At 41.6% G+C, this 16,109-nt stretch overlaps 1 protein-coding gene across 2 annotated transcripts in view; it reads right to left on the reverse strand.

The window, feature by feature from the left end:
- Positions 1-2,173: 2,173 nt before the first annotated feature.
- Cnksr3 (CNKSR family member 3) overlaps positions 2,174-16,109 on the reverse strand; it is an 87,919-nt gene continuing 73,983 nt past the window's right edge. For both annotated transcript variants that reach the window (XM_003468490.5, XM_063232924.1), the window contains 5 exons: positions 15,567-15,713; positions 9,273-9,397; positions 6,915-7,123; positions 6,348-6,437; positions 2,174-3,626 (listed from right to left, as the gene is read on the reverse strand). In XM_003468490.5, coding sequence (XP_003468538.2) covers positions 3,349-3,626; positions 6,348-6,437; positions 6,915-7,123; positions 9,273-9,397; positions 15,567-15,713 — 849 coding nt within the window. In that variant the 3' untranslated portion in view covers positions 2,174-3,348. The remainder of the gene's footprint in view (positions 3,627-6,347; positions 6,438-6,914; positions 7,124-9,272; positions 9,398-15,566; positions 15,714-16,109) is intronic.

Raw genomic sequence — 16,109 nt, forward strand, 5'->3', positions numbered from 1 at the left:
GCAGGGGTGATGAGCACAGAAGTCAAAACCAGACTCCACCTTCCTCCAAGCTTGGCTGCTACCGTATTAGCCGTGTGGCTCGGGATAACTCCCTCTCACGTGCAACAGGCAAACAGCAGTACTCATCTCATGGAGACAGCACTGGAAACACTGCTAAGCACACAGCTAACACTGTAAGTGAAGCAATCATGGACATCTGTTTTGTCTTGAGTTTTATCAGGAATTAACCACATTTTAGAAAATCCGTCTAGGTACAAGTATCCAGTACCATCACTCTGGATACTGTTACCAAATAGCAATGTAAGCAGGTCTGCATTGGTCTGCATTTATAGCTACCATATGTGTGTGCTACATACAGCTACCATATACATGTGTAATGCACACATGTGTATACACATACACACATATATATATATACATGTATATATACAGTACTTAGTTATATGGAGTAATTACAAGTGTTTACATTTTTAAACATTTATTACAGTAAAAACATGGCCATTCATCACCCTCAGACTACCCCCCCTTGCTGTGCACACCCATGCCACCACACTTGCCTCGTTCTGAAGCAGCTCTGGAAGTCTTTTTGGTATGATCAAAAATACAGTGAATGCTGCTGTGGAGTGCCATCCAACAGAAAGGCAGGCTTATAAAAAGACAGTGATTCACTTTATTCACTTGGTCTGGCACTGTGCAACTTCTGGCTCTTGCACTCAGCATCAAAACGACCATGAAAGGAAGGTAAACAGTTTGAGGCAATGTAGGACATAGAGGAAGTCATAACAGGACAACTAAAGATACGAAGTAGGTTTTCCAGAACTGCTTGAAAGTGTCAAGAACAGCGGGGTATGTTTGAAGCAAGGGAGAGTACTTAGAAGGTAACGTGTCTTTCACTGTAATATGTCTTTTAATTTAAAAACACCATATTAAAAAAACACTGTATTTTTATGACACCTCACATATACACACTTGTTTCATTATTTCATAACTTGTAATATAATATGCCAGAACATTTACATATTAAAATAATGTTGCTGTAAATCCTTATAGTTGTTTCTGTCTCAGTTAGGACATGACATTGGTGTAGGTTCTATTACCTGCTTTTATATGTGAATATCTTATCACCGAATTTTCTTTTGATGATAAAGAGATGTTATAAAACATTTATTATTTTTAAAAGTGAGACTCAAATAGGGCTGGGAGGTTTGAAAGACCTCTGATTTAAATTATTATTTCATCCTGCATCTTCATATGTTAACATGTGTACACCATTAACCTGGACTAATACTGAGCAACTTCCACTCATCTCTAAGAAACTCATGTTAACTATTACTTACGTATTTCAAAAATAGATTTGTACAGATTTTTTTAGCAGCAATATATTTTTCAAACACAATTCAGGAAAGGATCCCAGCTAAAAGTACAAATAAAAACAAAACTAAAGAGACTAACTATAGATAGATGAAGTCAGAACCTTCTCGGACCTCCTTTCCCGCAGGGCTTCAGGAAAGGTCTAAGTACGATTTGATGCTGTACAGAGTTAAGAGTGAGTTTTGAAAATTCAGCTTCGATTTACAAGTGGTATTTTTCCCACAGACAAGGGACACCATGCCAGATAAGACCTCCAAAGCTTTTTAGTCATCTCCCCTAAATCCAGGAGCAAAACGCAGCGGGGCCACTCCACTTGTTGGGCACAGAGCCAGCTCAGTGAACAGTAAAACTAGCAAGCGAGGCTCCCCTTTTCCACAGCTCCCTTCTCACCACCAGTGTCCTGTGAGTACACTCTGCCCTGTCACACAGAAGGCACTCAATGAATCTTGCCATCAGATTTTCCTTCCCAATCTGCATAGCACACTTGGGTCCCCCATGGAACACACTATCTTCCCTCCGAGGCTGACAGGACAGTAGACTTTGTGATTTTAGTCACACTCACGTGAGTGACTGCTTGCTCCTTGAACCCCACTAGAGTAGACGATTTTTAGAGAAAAGAGTTTCACTAACCAACATGAGTTTCTCATGGGCTGAATTTCAGGAATGTTAGCAAAACAAACAATTCCATAGTGTGAGACAGTGTATTTAAAGTAGGGGATACCAGTTATGCTTAGGAATATACCTTGGAGAATTCCCCTACTGTAATTTTACTTTATATATGGTTCCTTCAGCTCCTCCACTATTAATTCATAAAATCCCAAAATGCTTGGGCGGCTTTATTATGTTTGTTTTTTTAATATTAGTGCCCAAACTGGTAACCACCAGGTTGGTCACTTGTAAATCTGAAAACACCTTCAACAGTCAGTTTCATTAGCTTCGCAAATGACGCAAAACAAATATTTCAATTACATGTGACTAAGAGTAAGAAAAATATACAACTATATTTAAAACACTTAAATTAACAAGATAGTACTTTTCCATTCTAACAAAATATCATACATTCAGTTTAAACAAGAGTTAATATTCAGATGCACTTTTTCCAAATACCTGAAGCTAGTTGAAAGTTAGTGACCACAAGTCTTTCCAAGACATTTCTAGTTAGCAACATGTGTCCAATTTTGAAGAGCTGTGGTTCTTTCTAGAAGACAGACATCGAAAAGGCCAAAAAATGCAAACTGATGTGACTCTCACAAACTTAAATCTGGTTGCTTTAACTTTTCTGAATGATACTTTGGCTTTCAGCAAATCTTATAGCTTCTTTTCCCTTAAAGACAATAATACATAACGACTACGACAATTCCTCTCACGAGTAACCATAAACTGCTTTCCTGTCCACACACGCTCCTGCGTCTCTGCATTAATAGACACAGGCTAAGCTTACAAGCAAGGGGATTAACCACATGGAACAGATTCACACCTAAACCTCTGCTCAGAAGAGCACACACTTACCACGTATCCTTTCCATGCCAAAGCCTCTGTGCTTACAAATAATGGTACATACACTTTAAAAATCTTTTCTCCAACTGGCTTTTTCAGGTAGGTGGACCACAGCCACATATCTGTACAACAGCCACCCAACTGAGTCCCCTCACTCAAGAAAACAACAGCAGTAGATGTTGCCAGTTCGGGAGAATGACCACCATCTGTCTGGCCAGCTCCCAATGTATAGATGCGCCTCCACGTGCTGTCCTGGAAGGGGTGGACCATGTCCTCTTCCTGCTTCCATGAGTGGCCCCTAGGATCCCCTGGGTCTGCTGCCATCCAATCATGAAGGTCCAAGAAGGGCAGTACACAACTTTCTAGGAAATACAAAGGAAATGATGCAAGGTCACTAGGGAAGCCTGCGGTGAAGTCCGGGGAGATTGTCCCCAAGGACAAGGCACTTAAGAGCAGGCGACCGCAGGCCCTCGGGCAGCCTCAGTGAGTCAACAGCTTCAGGCGCGTGAGCCAGCTGACCAGCAGGGACGGCTCCGCGGAGGCGGCCTTCTTCTTGGTCCCTTCCTCCGGGAACGGGATGGTGGCGCTGCTGTGCAGGTCAGCATTGATGTAGCACCTGCTCCCACGGATGTAGTCAGCACCGCGCACCAGCTGCCTCTCAGCTGCAGGCCTGGAGAACCTGCATCCTGCAGAAGCGCTCTCTTCGATGATGGGTGGGATCCGCTCGTTACTGAAGTACCGGCAAAGGGCATCTTCCCCTGTGTCCAGACAAAGCCCACGAGTCCGTTAAAACAGCTATCCACAGCAAGTCATCATGTGGGAAAAAACAGACACCAAGGCCACAGGCATGCATGTGGCACCCAGCTCATGCTTGAAAACAGAAGAAAGAGGTCTGACATGATTCAGGCTGCTTTCACACTTAAGCGCTAACAAAGAGTCCAACAGATCCAGAGAACCTATGCTTCTTTACCAATGGAAGAATTTTCATAATTCACTTAAAATAAAAAACCAAAGACAGTGCCCTGTGGCATGGTGCATGCCTACAATGCTATAGCCTGCCTACAGGCAATATAGGAGGCTGAGGCAGGAAGACCACAAATTTGATCCCAAATTGGGTAACTCACCAACTTAGGGAAAACCTGTCTCAAAATTTAAAAACTTAAAATAGGGCTGGGAAATGTAGCTCAGTATGAAAGCCCCAAGTTCAGTGCTCAGCACAGGAGAAAAGAAAATGAAAACCACAAAGAGAGAGAAAGAGGTATGACTCTATCACTCTTTCCCCAGCTGTTCTTGCTCAGAGCTGCAGCACCAAGTGTGCGCCCCCAGGGCAGTGTCTCTCGTCATGGATCATGTGTCCAGGGACACTTAGGAAGGTCTGGGCCATCAGGCAAAGATTCAAAGATTTTAATGTCCCGCACTACGGAGACATTCCTGAAAAGAAAAGGGATCTTGCTTTATACAGCAGCTAACTTTCCAAGGAATTTGTGATATTTATGAAACTGAATCAAAACGTAAAATGCAGGACACACTGGTAACATGTGGCCTTCTTTGGAAATCCCACTCCCCAAAATGTGCAAAGATCTACAAGGGTGCTTACTGAAATGTTATTCATACTAGGGGGAAAGGCACAGAAATAACCTAGCAGCAGCAGCAAACTGAATAGATACATGCTCCAGCAAAGACATGCAAAACTATTACAGCTACATTAAGAAATTACATGTTCTAGATAATGTTCCCATTACATGGCGTTTCTGAACCTCTATTTCTTCTACTTTCCATGTTTTTCTTCAGTGTGTAATACATAAATATAAGAACTGGAAGATGCACCAAACATTCACAGTGATTGTTCCTAATTTTTAGAAGCACATTTCAGCCAACTTTTGTCTTCTTTCCTTTTTTGCCTTACTGTGAATGGAATTCAGGGTCTTCACACTGAGCCACATTCCCACCTAACCCCTTTCAAATTCTGAGGCACTGCCTCACTGAGTCCTGAGTCTCGGTTTGTGAGACTCTATCTCTGCCTCCCACACAGTTGACAGGACAGGCACATGCCACCAAGCTTGATCTAAGTTTTACTTTCTCTTGTCTTCTAGATGTTTTTTTTAAAATATATGTTTCACTTTTGTAATCAAAAGAGAAAACTCACCTTTCCAAAGTGTTCCTTGTCAAAAAGCTAGTCAAAAAGCTATTCTATGAGTCTATTTATATGAAATGTCCAGAATAGACAATGGACATAAAGTCAATTAGTGACTGTCAGGGGAAGGCTGGATTTCAGAGTGCCTTGGTGACAGTACAGAAGATGACGGAAATGTTTTGAGGTGATGAAAATGTTTGGAAATAGGTCATGGTGACTAAGGTATAGCTCTGAATAGACTAAAATGCATGGTACATTTTTAAAAGATGAACTCTATGCTACATGAGTTATGTCCCCAAAACACTGTTACTCCTTTAACATGGCCATATGCAGATAAATACCTTAGATTCTGAGGCAAGAAATGCAGAAGAAAGAATAGAGGGACAATCTTTTTTCCATTTTCTTCATTCACCCTCCCCCAATATATTCCATCTCTCAATATATAAAAGAAGGAAATTCATACTCAGAAGACTGGCAGTGAAGATGCTACCATTTCTAACTCTAAACAAAGGACAGCCCTGCCACCTGCTGACTGCTCCACAAATTTTCATGTGTAACTAAGGGTATACTGAACTACAGACTGGCATCCTGTCCCTCTGTCACTTTAGTATATTCAAGGTGAAACAGGTACTTGAGTGCAAAATTTATCAAGTCACTAGTAGAGGTGAAGGACTGATCACTTTGGAGGGGCAGGCCTCCAGAATTTTTTTACTTTCGTTTACTACCTAAGAGTTATTGTACTTCATTTAACTTTTCAAGTGCTCTTTGCTTCAACTCTGCAGAAGCAATGTTATATCTTGCCATGATAATTAAATTCAATCTGGCAAAAAAAAAAATAAGTATTCATAAGCACTTCTCTCTGGACTAGACAAGTAACTAGTAACTTTGGTTACAGGGTGAATGAAACATATATTTCTTTCAGATAGTAGTTACTCAAATACTATTTATCCTTTAACCCAAGAAGGACCGGGGAGGAAAAAATTCATGTTTGTAATCAAATGGACTCTACTAACAGCTACAAAACTTAGAATCAGATTATTTAATGAATAATTTATTTCTGCTTGTTTAAAATCAAGCCATTTATGTCTACAGCCTTTCTACAGTCTACAGTGTTCATTAGGAGATTTACAAGCACTAACTCTGATTACATAATTTTGCCATTCTAGATCTAAACAGGATCTTACAGTTCTTTAGCAGGCCTAATCTAACACATGACAAATGGCACTCAAAAAAGTTAAATTCTCTCTCCACTTCTTGTAAACACCTCTAGGAGCAGAATGGAGGCATGGAGCTGGATCTTTTGGCTTTGCATGGCACTTTTTTAATCAGCTTAGATGAAATATACCTTTCCTCCCATGCCCTCGAGGTCTGGCGAAAGGGTCCACAATCCCCATCCAGTTCCCATCCGCAGGCATGGACAAAGGCCGGGGTTTGCCTACAGAGTGAGGAAAAGGAAGACAACTCAGTAAGTCTGCAGACTGTACACAATCTTTTCCTTTATTTATAACTTAGATCCCATACTAACACACTCACTTATGCAGAAGCAATAACAAGTTTTAAAATAAGGAAAGTATTTTAATGTACCATGTTTCCATAGCAATTAGGACAGAAGCATGCCAAACCTGAACCTTTGGTCTATAATTCCACAGTTAAAACCCAGGCCCTGAAAGTTAAAACTGTAATGTGAGCTCATCCAGCTGGGCTTTGATGCCAGGCAGAGTAATGACTCAACAAGGCTTTGCTTTAGAGAGAGATGAATAAAGGTCTCATACTTAGAATTTCATTGTGGTTTATGTTTTCCTCAGATTACCCCATCAGTCTGCCAAATTCACCCATCAGTTCCAAGCAAGGAAGGGGGTGGGGAAGAGAAGTAAAAGGTAGCGACAGAACAAGACAAACACAGGGAACTTACCGTATGATGGTGTTTTCTCTCTCATTTTTGTGGGTAGGACATTGGTTTCCACTGAATACCCAGGCAACTGATCAGAATCAGCAATGGTGAACCTTCGTCTTCGGCTCTCCTGATCCAAGAAGGAATTTGGGGACTCTGAACCCTTAGGTCTAGGCAGTGGTTGTTTACACTTACTGAATCCTCCATAAACAAAACTCCCATTCTCGTCCCTGGAAAACAATGTGCAGTAAATACACAGCTCATAAGCATTCTCTCCTACTGAACAATTCTAGGACCCGTGCTCCTTGTAACACATGTAACATTTACTTTCTCCTTTTCCAATGAAGGAAAAGCATTATTTTAATTCAACCCTAATTACTACTAAATTATATACAGACCCTGTTAACAAAGAGCAAACACCATCACTCTATTAAATCAAAGGAAACGCAGACTTTCCACATACGTCTCAATAGTAAATATATGCCTCGGCAAACACAGCTCTAGCTTTCCTTTGCTTAATCTTGTAATTGAATCTCATATTTACAACAGGAATCAGACACTAAGGTGTGAGTTATTGAAATGTTTTTCTCAAGCCAAAGCAGCACTTTTGCCAAGATCCAGTAAAGAAGACTTTTGATGCATAATGAAGTTGGATTTGAAAATTATGCCAACTATACAAAGGGCTCTTTATAATAACCAATGAAGAGTGATTATTGCTGAATTCAGTAAAGAAACTGGAGAAAGCTGGATACTGATTCCATCTTAATTCTATATAAATGTCAGTTTATAATAAAACCTAGTATTTGTTGAATCCAAGCTACCAGATGTTTGTGTTGGGTTTTTTGGTTTGTTTTAGTTTTTGCCTTTAGAAAATTCCATTAGGTAGTCACCACAAACACTGCTGGACCAAACCCAGAATGAAGTGAGTCCCAAAGCGATCTCCTGATGAGCTCTGCCTGTGTAGCAATCCCAGGTGCCCAGTGTCTTCTTATTCCTCTCATCCAAGAATCGATCTCATGCTCCACTTTCTAACCTGGCATCTAACTTCCCCACTCATAAAGCTTTCATGACTCTACTCATTTCTCTCCAATCCATTTGCATTTTTATTACTCAGAAAATATCCCTCATTAATGTGAGTGTATGTGAATACACAAGTACAGTCTCCCCAGATGGTCAAAAGCCCCACTCACCTTGTCCCTTTTCCTTACTCTGTGACCTACCAAAAGGCCCAGAGAAAAATATTCAGGGTCTCAGAGTCTCCCAAGCGCTGGGCAAGTGTTCTCCCACTGAGCCACATCCTGGCACACCCTACAGTTTCTGATACAACACTCCACACCTTGGCTGTCAGTGAAACTGTGCTATGTACACAGCCAGGGTCTACCTTGCAGCCTTAAACTTCCTTCAGGTGCTGTGGCCACATGACTCTGGCTTGTAACTTCATGGCAGAGGGCTGTCTACAGGCAGAATGCCCCTGGTCACTTAGGGGAAATCCTCCACATGCTGTCATTCATTCCACATAAAACCATGTGAATCTTCCCTGACTCCAGGCAAGAAGCGCAAAAGAAACAAATAGCTCAAAACAAGTCAATGGAAAATTCCAGTGTGGAGAAAAATGCCACTACAAAAAAATGCAGCCTGAACTTGTCTTATGAAATATAGCACGTATTCCTCAATTTCTTCTTAAACAGCTGGATGACACACTGGCAGGTTTGTGGGGCGCAGGTGTGTTCTGTGGTTGGTGGTCACCTAGACTCCTCTATCATTAAGTGTATGCTGAGGAAATGATCCAGACTGTCTGGTCTTATCATGTTAAGATATGTGAGTTGACATAAATAAGCCTAGAGTGTGCATAAGTCATCACCTATCTCCGCTGTACCAACAGTATGACCACTCTCAATGTGCAATATACATTTAAGATAGCCAAAAGGAAAGAATTAGCTTTAAGTTATTACCCCTCATACACAAAAACACATATTTACAGACTAAACTACCCTCATCTAGTTTTGTGAAAATGCCAGGAAGAACACCTTCCTCAGCAAAATCAAGCTACAATATTCTTGATGGAGTTCATGAAACTGCAGAGTTCTCCAAACAGCCCTTTCTGAGGTCCCAGGAGGAACACATACTTTTGTAAATTTTTCAGAAGTAAAATATTTCAATATTCTTTTCTGAAAAGGTCCCTTTCCAGCAAATTTCATAATGCCTTGTAACATAGGCCTCCCACTACATTTCCTGTGCGTTTCCTGCTGGACTCATCCCCTCCTCCTGCAGCCCAGCAACCTCCTCCCTTAGATCTGGAGGGGAGGGCGGTCTTCACACCACCATTCAGAATGTACATGCACAGGAGCTGCACACACCATGAAAATGGGAGTGACTTACCGGGGAGAGTAGGGGACTGTGGGTGGAGGAGGAATGTACAGATCCAAGATGGCTGGCTTCTCCTTCTTCAGTGAGGCATCCATGGTACTTTCGGGGGACTGGGTTGTCATGGGTGGGGATGAGGTCTGCAACAGGACCACACAGAGAGCAACAGTGGAGGTCAGCACAGAGACTATCTTGAGTGCAACTTCACCTGCCTAGATTCAAAACCAGCGCCATGCGAAAGCAGAGACTGAAGTCATTCACCTCTTACAGCTACTGAGAAGACTCAACATGTACACCTCTTGGAGACATTCAGAGTTAAGTAAGGGTGTTCAGGAGTCAGGTGGCAAGATTACAATTCTAGCTCTGGGAGCATCAACACTCATGCTTCCCTTTTCTCCTCTACAATACAGTGATACTGACAATAGGGCTTGCAGATAGGTGCAGCATGGATCTAGTTCATGAAAAGCACTAATAGTACTACCAGAAACAAGGAGGGTAGCTTGTCACTCTGTCCAGGGTAACCCTACAGATCCTGCTGATTAGTTCTATGTCACTGAGCCACTGACTCAGCTCCCCTGTGCCTCCTCTGCAAAAAGGAAACTGATGGAAGCAAGAATAGTACTCAAGAGCTTAGCTCTGAAAAGTAAGTGACACCATACACATAAAGGGCCGAGGACACTGCTTTTCACATAGATGAACATACAACCTTCTGCTACATTTAACTTAGAAATGCACATGTAACACACACATGCTATAGATATAGACTCAAAACCACAAATTAATTAAAACATTTTAAATCCATACAACTTAATTGCAGTTGAGTTTAGTGGTCTCAAGTGACCAGTTTTTAAAATCTTGTGTGAGACCTTCATTCTTACTCTTGTACAGTTGAACAACAGTAATGACGATAACCTTTCTCCTGATTGGTGAAAGGCCAGCACAGAGGTTACATGAGCATTTGGCAAAGGCCAGTGAGAACTGTGCTAGACCTGGCGCCTGTCTGCCCGGGCAATGACAGAAGCTCCCACCAGAGTGGGACCGTGAGCTGCCTTCCAAGCACTGGAGGTAGTGCCAGGGTCAGAAAGCTATAAGCAGCTCCAGGATAGTCACAGAAAGACAGCTACTTTCATGAGATCCCTTGAGGAACAAGGAGATGGGGCTCAGTGTTCAGTCTCCTATAACATAATCCCCACATTGCTGCTTTTGGCCCCTAACACATAAATCTGTCACTTCCACTCCAGATGGAATGATGACCTTCTCCATATGGCCATCTTAGACGCTACCTAAAGGCTCAGGGCCAGGATTCAGCCCCTCAGAACCTTGGAAGCAAAATGAATTGGAGCATTCCTACAGAACAGTTATTCCCTAAAAACTCCAACAAAGATGACAACTTCCATTTCAGCAGCATTCATTTAATAGTACTGTGGTGTTAAAAACAGAATGATCACTGAATGTCCTTTCGGTGACAGGACAATACTAAGAATATTGAAAAGAATGAAATAGCTCTATGGCTCACACTTGGACATAAAGAACACAGAAAAATGACAGACAGAGAAATGCCCAGGGTTGGGGGCTGAACTAGTCTATAGTCTTTGCCTAATAGTGTTCATATTTAGAAAATATCATGGACACATTGAGAACATTTCACAGCTGAGCTGTACAGTGACCTCTGTGGTAGTTATCACCCTAGGTCAGATTCAGAATGAGGTATCCCTGTGTCTCCCTATCAGCTCTTGACGAATTGCAATTAGTGAAATTTGGCAAGAAGGTAGGCAAAAGCAGAAAAAATGGAAATGTGTCCCTTCCAAAGTGAGCTTCCAGAGGTCAAGAGATAAACCGCCCTGTTACGAAAACATAATCTTCTCTTATGTTTTGAACACATCCAGGTGGATTTTCCTCTGACTCAATCGGACTGAAGATGCCCTCCCTTCCTTCCTTCCTGGCTTCTATTACCACCAGGTTGCCCATCACATTTGATCACCTGCTTCTTCTTCCTCGCTTTGCTGGCCTTCCTTATTGCTTCCCCTAAAGCCATCACTAGTAGGACAGTGATGCTCAGGGAATCCAATGCCTGGCCAGAGGTCCACTGCCAGCAAGTGGCAGAGCTGGGATTTGTGCTCCAGTGCCCCAGCTTGTACCATCCTCATAACCACAGGTTGGGTTGTTGTGTGAGCCCTTGCTAGGCTTCCTCCCAGTAGGCTCTTGCATTGTTAGTCTTTCATCTGTTCTCCCCAGCATCAGTGGGGCCACACAGGCCACATCCAACTTACACAACAGTCTCCCACCTGGTGCTCTGGTATTGTTTCAGGCTCAACTGGATCCCCTAAAATTCATATGTTGAAGTCGTAATCCCAGTACTTTTGAATGTAACTGTATTTCAAGATTAGGTCCTTAAAGAGGTTAAAATAAGGTGCTCAAGTAAGACTCAATGCAGCATGACTCGTGTCCCCTAAAGAATAGATTAGGATACAGATATAAAGTGAAGAACGTGAGAAAAGAGGGGAGAAAGGCAGCTATTCTTAAGGCACAAGCATTTGGGCTGCCAATTCCTTGACTTTATTTTTTTTTTTTTTTTCTTTTTGGTATTTTGAGACAGTCTCACTATATAGTTCAGGCTAGCCTTGAACTCATTATGTAACCCAGGCTGGTCTCAAACTCATGGCACTCCTCCTGTCTCAGTCTCCTAAGTACTGGGATTACAGGTGTGTATCACCATGCCTGGCTGTGGTGACCATAGAAAAGTACACAGATGCTAATGTGAAACCAGGAATCAAACTGCCACCTATGGGACGAAGTCCACACCCCTTAGCCTGCCATTCAGGATCTCCAGGGAGTGTGAGTTCTCATGACTTGCAGTAAGAGCTTGGAGCCTACCCAGAACCCCATTTCACCATGACACCCCTAAATGCCTTTGATGTTGCTACGGAAGGCTCAGAGCTGCCTCTTTCTCCAGAGTGTGGCGCTCCATGGACATATGCCTCCCTTGAGCAGGAGGCTACCAAGGCTAGCCGCTGTTTGACTATATCAGGTCCCCTTCAGGATAGCCAGCTAAGGCTAGACCTGACCTGAGGTCACTTATTCTGCCTATTTTTCTCTCTTACAAATTTATTTGAAACACACCCTTAAAAACTGCTTTTGTAAGACTCTCAGGGCTGCTTCCAGGAAAACCTCACCTAAGACACTGCCCTTCCCTTAAGGCAGCACACCCACACTGCGTGGGGTAAGAGTGTTTAAAGTACAGCATTATTCTCCTTCGCGGAACAAATGCTCCTCTGCCAATGTAGCTTCCACCTACCCTTCCACGCTACAGCAGCACAGCCCATATTATCTCTTCTTCCCAAAAGCTCAACATTTCCTGTGCATCAATTAGCTGGCAGAGCTAACAAGTGGTAGGCAGTGCATCAATGATCTATAATGAATTAAGCACCTCTAAGATGAGATCATGCTTTGAGAAGTCAAGAACATTCAAATTTAAATGTATCTAAATTTTAGCCTAAGCAATGCAAACAGTGCAGCTGAGATCAATATTCTGAGATGCAGAGAATGACTTCTAGGCTATGACCCCCATAGCATACAACCAAAGGTAAAACAGACAACAGGTTACAGCAAACTAAAAAGCTTCTACACAGCAAAACAATGAGTATAATGAAAAGACAAACTATATCATGGGAGAAAATATTTGCAAAATATCTGATGAAGGTTTAACATCTAAAATATAGAAGGAACTCAATGCAATAGTGAGAAAACAAAGAGATCAATTTAAAAATGGACAGAGGACCTAAACAGACATCTCTGTAAAATCAGACATACAAAATGGCCAAAAGGTGTATGAAAAAAGATCAATATCACTAATGATCAGGTAAATGGAAATCGAATCTCCAAGGATATAACACCTCATACCTGCTATAGTGGCTACTACCAAAGAGAAGAAAAACAACAAGGGCTGGGAAGGAATGGAGAAAAGGAAACCAGGTATGCTGTTAGTAGGAATGTAAATCAGTATCTCCATTAGTTGAAAACAGTATTGAGAGGCCTCAAAAGTTTAAAATTAGAGTTACCATATCATGCAGCAATCCTACCACTGGACATATATCCAAAGGAAATGACATCAGTGTGTCAAAGAGACATCTGCACTCCCATAATCATGGCAGGATTATTCAAAAGCACCAAAATATGGACTCCTCTTCTGTGTCCACTGATAGATAAATAAATGAATAATAAAATGTAATGTACACATAAGCTAGAACACTGTTAGTCTTAGAAAAGAAGGAAACGCTGCAATTTGTGACCAGATGGGTGAGTGTGGTGAACATTTGGTCAAGTAAAAGAAGTGAGACACAGAAAGATAAATACTGCATGATCTCACTGATATGTGGAATCTAAAAAATGTCAAATACAAAAGCAAGGAGCAGAGTAATAGTTATTATCAACTCAGGAAAAAGGAGGATTGAAGAGATGTTCACTGAAAGAGAAAGGTTCAGTTAGCCAGGAGAAAATAAGTTTGTGAGTTTGATCCCTGGTACCAAAAAAAAAATAAATAAATAAAAAAAAATAGTTCTATTGTGCAACATGGTGACTATATTTAATAACAATGTATGAAATGCTCAAACATTGCGGAGAAAATAGATTTTAAGTATTCACACCAAGAAAAATGTATGTCCAGTAGGGCAGATTTTAGCATGATTTAGCCAATCCACAGTGCATATATATTTCAAAATACTGTATTGTAACCATAAATGTATATGTATTTTAGAAAATTAAATGTAGTATATAAATTTTAGAAAATTAAAAGTATGCTCACTTATTCTTTGAAAAGTGAGTTTAATTCTTGCCCTCTACTTCATGCTCTTTAACTTCTGCCTTCCTGAGCTGTACTTTGGATATATTTATAGTACTTTACAAAGTGTCCACATTGATGGTCCGAAACCACTACAAATTCCAAGTGAAGATAAATTATAAAATCACAGACAGCTACTTAGAGATTAATTTTGATAAAAAGGGCCTTAAAATCACCCTCGTGGCTAGGAAGTAACACTAAGGAGCAATGGTTGTAACAGGAGAGGCAGTCAGTGAGCACCACAGGCCACGTGGAGACAAGGAGGACATGCAGTGTTTGAAGAGAAAGTAAATGGAAAAATCACTTCCAGATGGTTTGCCTTTTACTATCACCAGAGACTGGCAATTCCAAACAACGCATAAATCATGGTAGATACTATTACCAAATAGCTGAAGTCTCACCTGACCTCCATGTGCTTTGTATTCCAAACAAACAACTGAACATTTGTGTAGGACACACAGAAGCAGCAAGAAATGCAAAGACTCACTAAAGGAAAGTATATTCGACAGGTCAGGATCAGGCAGATAAAAAGAGTGACACAGAGTCCCATCTGCTGCCGGTTCTTAGGTATAGTATTTATTTAGACCTTTCTGAGGTCTTGGAGTCTGGGGTAGCACCTAAGAGAACTCTGACTAATTAACAGAAATCAGGAGGGAGCATTTTTACTGATACTTTATATGAGCCTGGACTCAACCAGCATGGCTATCAAAGGCCATGGTGTTGGGTGGGGGGTCACACTGCAGTGATAATGACATTGTAATGACTTCAGAGTTACACTCAGTCCCTCCGAAGCAACTGGTGCACATGTTCTGCAGCCTCATGCCAGAGGTCAAGAAAGTATGATATGGGCCTGAGCATATTTCCCGGGCTCACGATGGTAAGGAAACATGAGGAGACTAGGACACTCTTGTGGTCTCGCAGAGCTAGAAAGCACCCTGCCTGTTGGGAGCCTAAGTTCAGGATGTCACCCACACCATCTCCTGCCTCCATGTGGCTCTCCACTGGCTGGGCTATATCCTCCACCCTTGCCTCTGCGCTGCTGCTGAGAACTCAACCCCATGCGGACTATATATGGTGCTGAGGTTGTGTACAGTTACACAAGCCTGAAATGGCAGAAGACCCAGAGTGAATGTTGTGCAGTGATGGAAATGTCTCTACCTGGCTGTCCACTGTGCTAGCACTAGTGACATGTGGTCATTCAGCACTGAATGGAGGACTTGAACTTTGCATTATTTTACTGTTTCAAACAGTTATCTACCTAACAGCTATCATACAGTTCACTGTTCAGACCTTGGTTATCTTTTCATACAAGCAGGATTATGGAATAAGCATACACAAACCAATTCCTGAAACCAACCTCCTTCATATTTTAATCTGAGTTTTATTTTGCTTTCTCTTCTTTTATGAGACAAGCCAAGTCCTGACCCTGTTTACACCCTGATGCTAAAACATCCTACAAAAATGACAGGTACCTGCACGAGAGGTGGCTTCCACCGCAGGTTCTTCAAAGGGGCAGGGGTGAACTTGAACGAACCCGTAGGCCTCTTCTTCAGCAGTAACACAACTCCAGTGGGATTCTCTCTCAATTTCCTCACCAGGTTCTTTAGCTGCCATCCCACCTACACGGGGAGGTAACAAGTTAGGTGGGCTTGTTCATGAATAAAGAAAAATCAAGTCTGTGTATTTATCGCAAGGAAATGAGAGTTGTGAGCAAATAAACAGGTCGTACAAGTTTGTCTTGGCACTTCTGAAGATAGCAGAAAAATCAGACAAAAATTGCACATTTGTATCAGGTTCGAAAGTTTAGGCATCAGCTGAGAAGATAATGAGATTCATTATAACGCCCATTCTCGTTGACTTTTATCTACTTTTGAAGACCTACAATGTCTCCAATGTTTTGGTTTTGTCGGTTTTGTTCTTTACTGTTTTGTTCAATTGTATTACAACTAATGATATAGGCAATTCTATTAGAGATAGCGGGAGGCATTATGGTAACCATTGTTGATCACCTTGTA

This window comes from Cavia porcellus, unplaced genomic scaffold (genome assembly GCF_034190915.1).
Source record: "Cavia porcellus strain 051 isolate PalLab524CR breed Dunkin Hartley unplaced genomic scaffold, mCavPor4.1 scaffold_22, whole genome shotgun sequence".
Taxonomy (NCBI): Eukaryota; Metazoa; Chordata; class Mammalia; order Rodentia; family Caviidae; genus Cavia; species Cavia porcellus.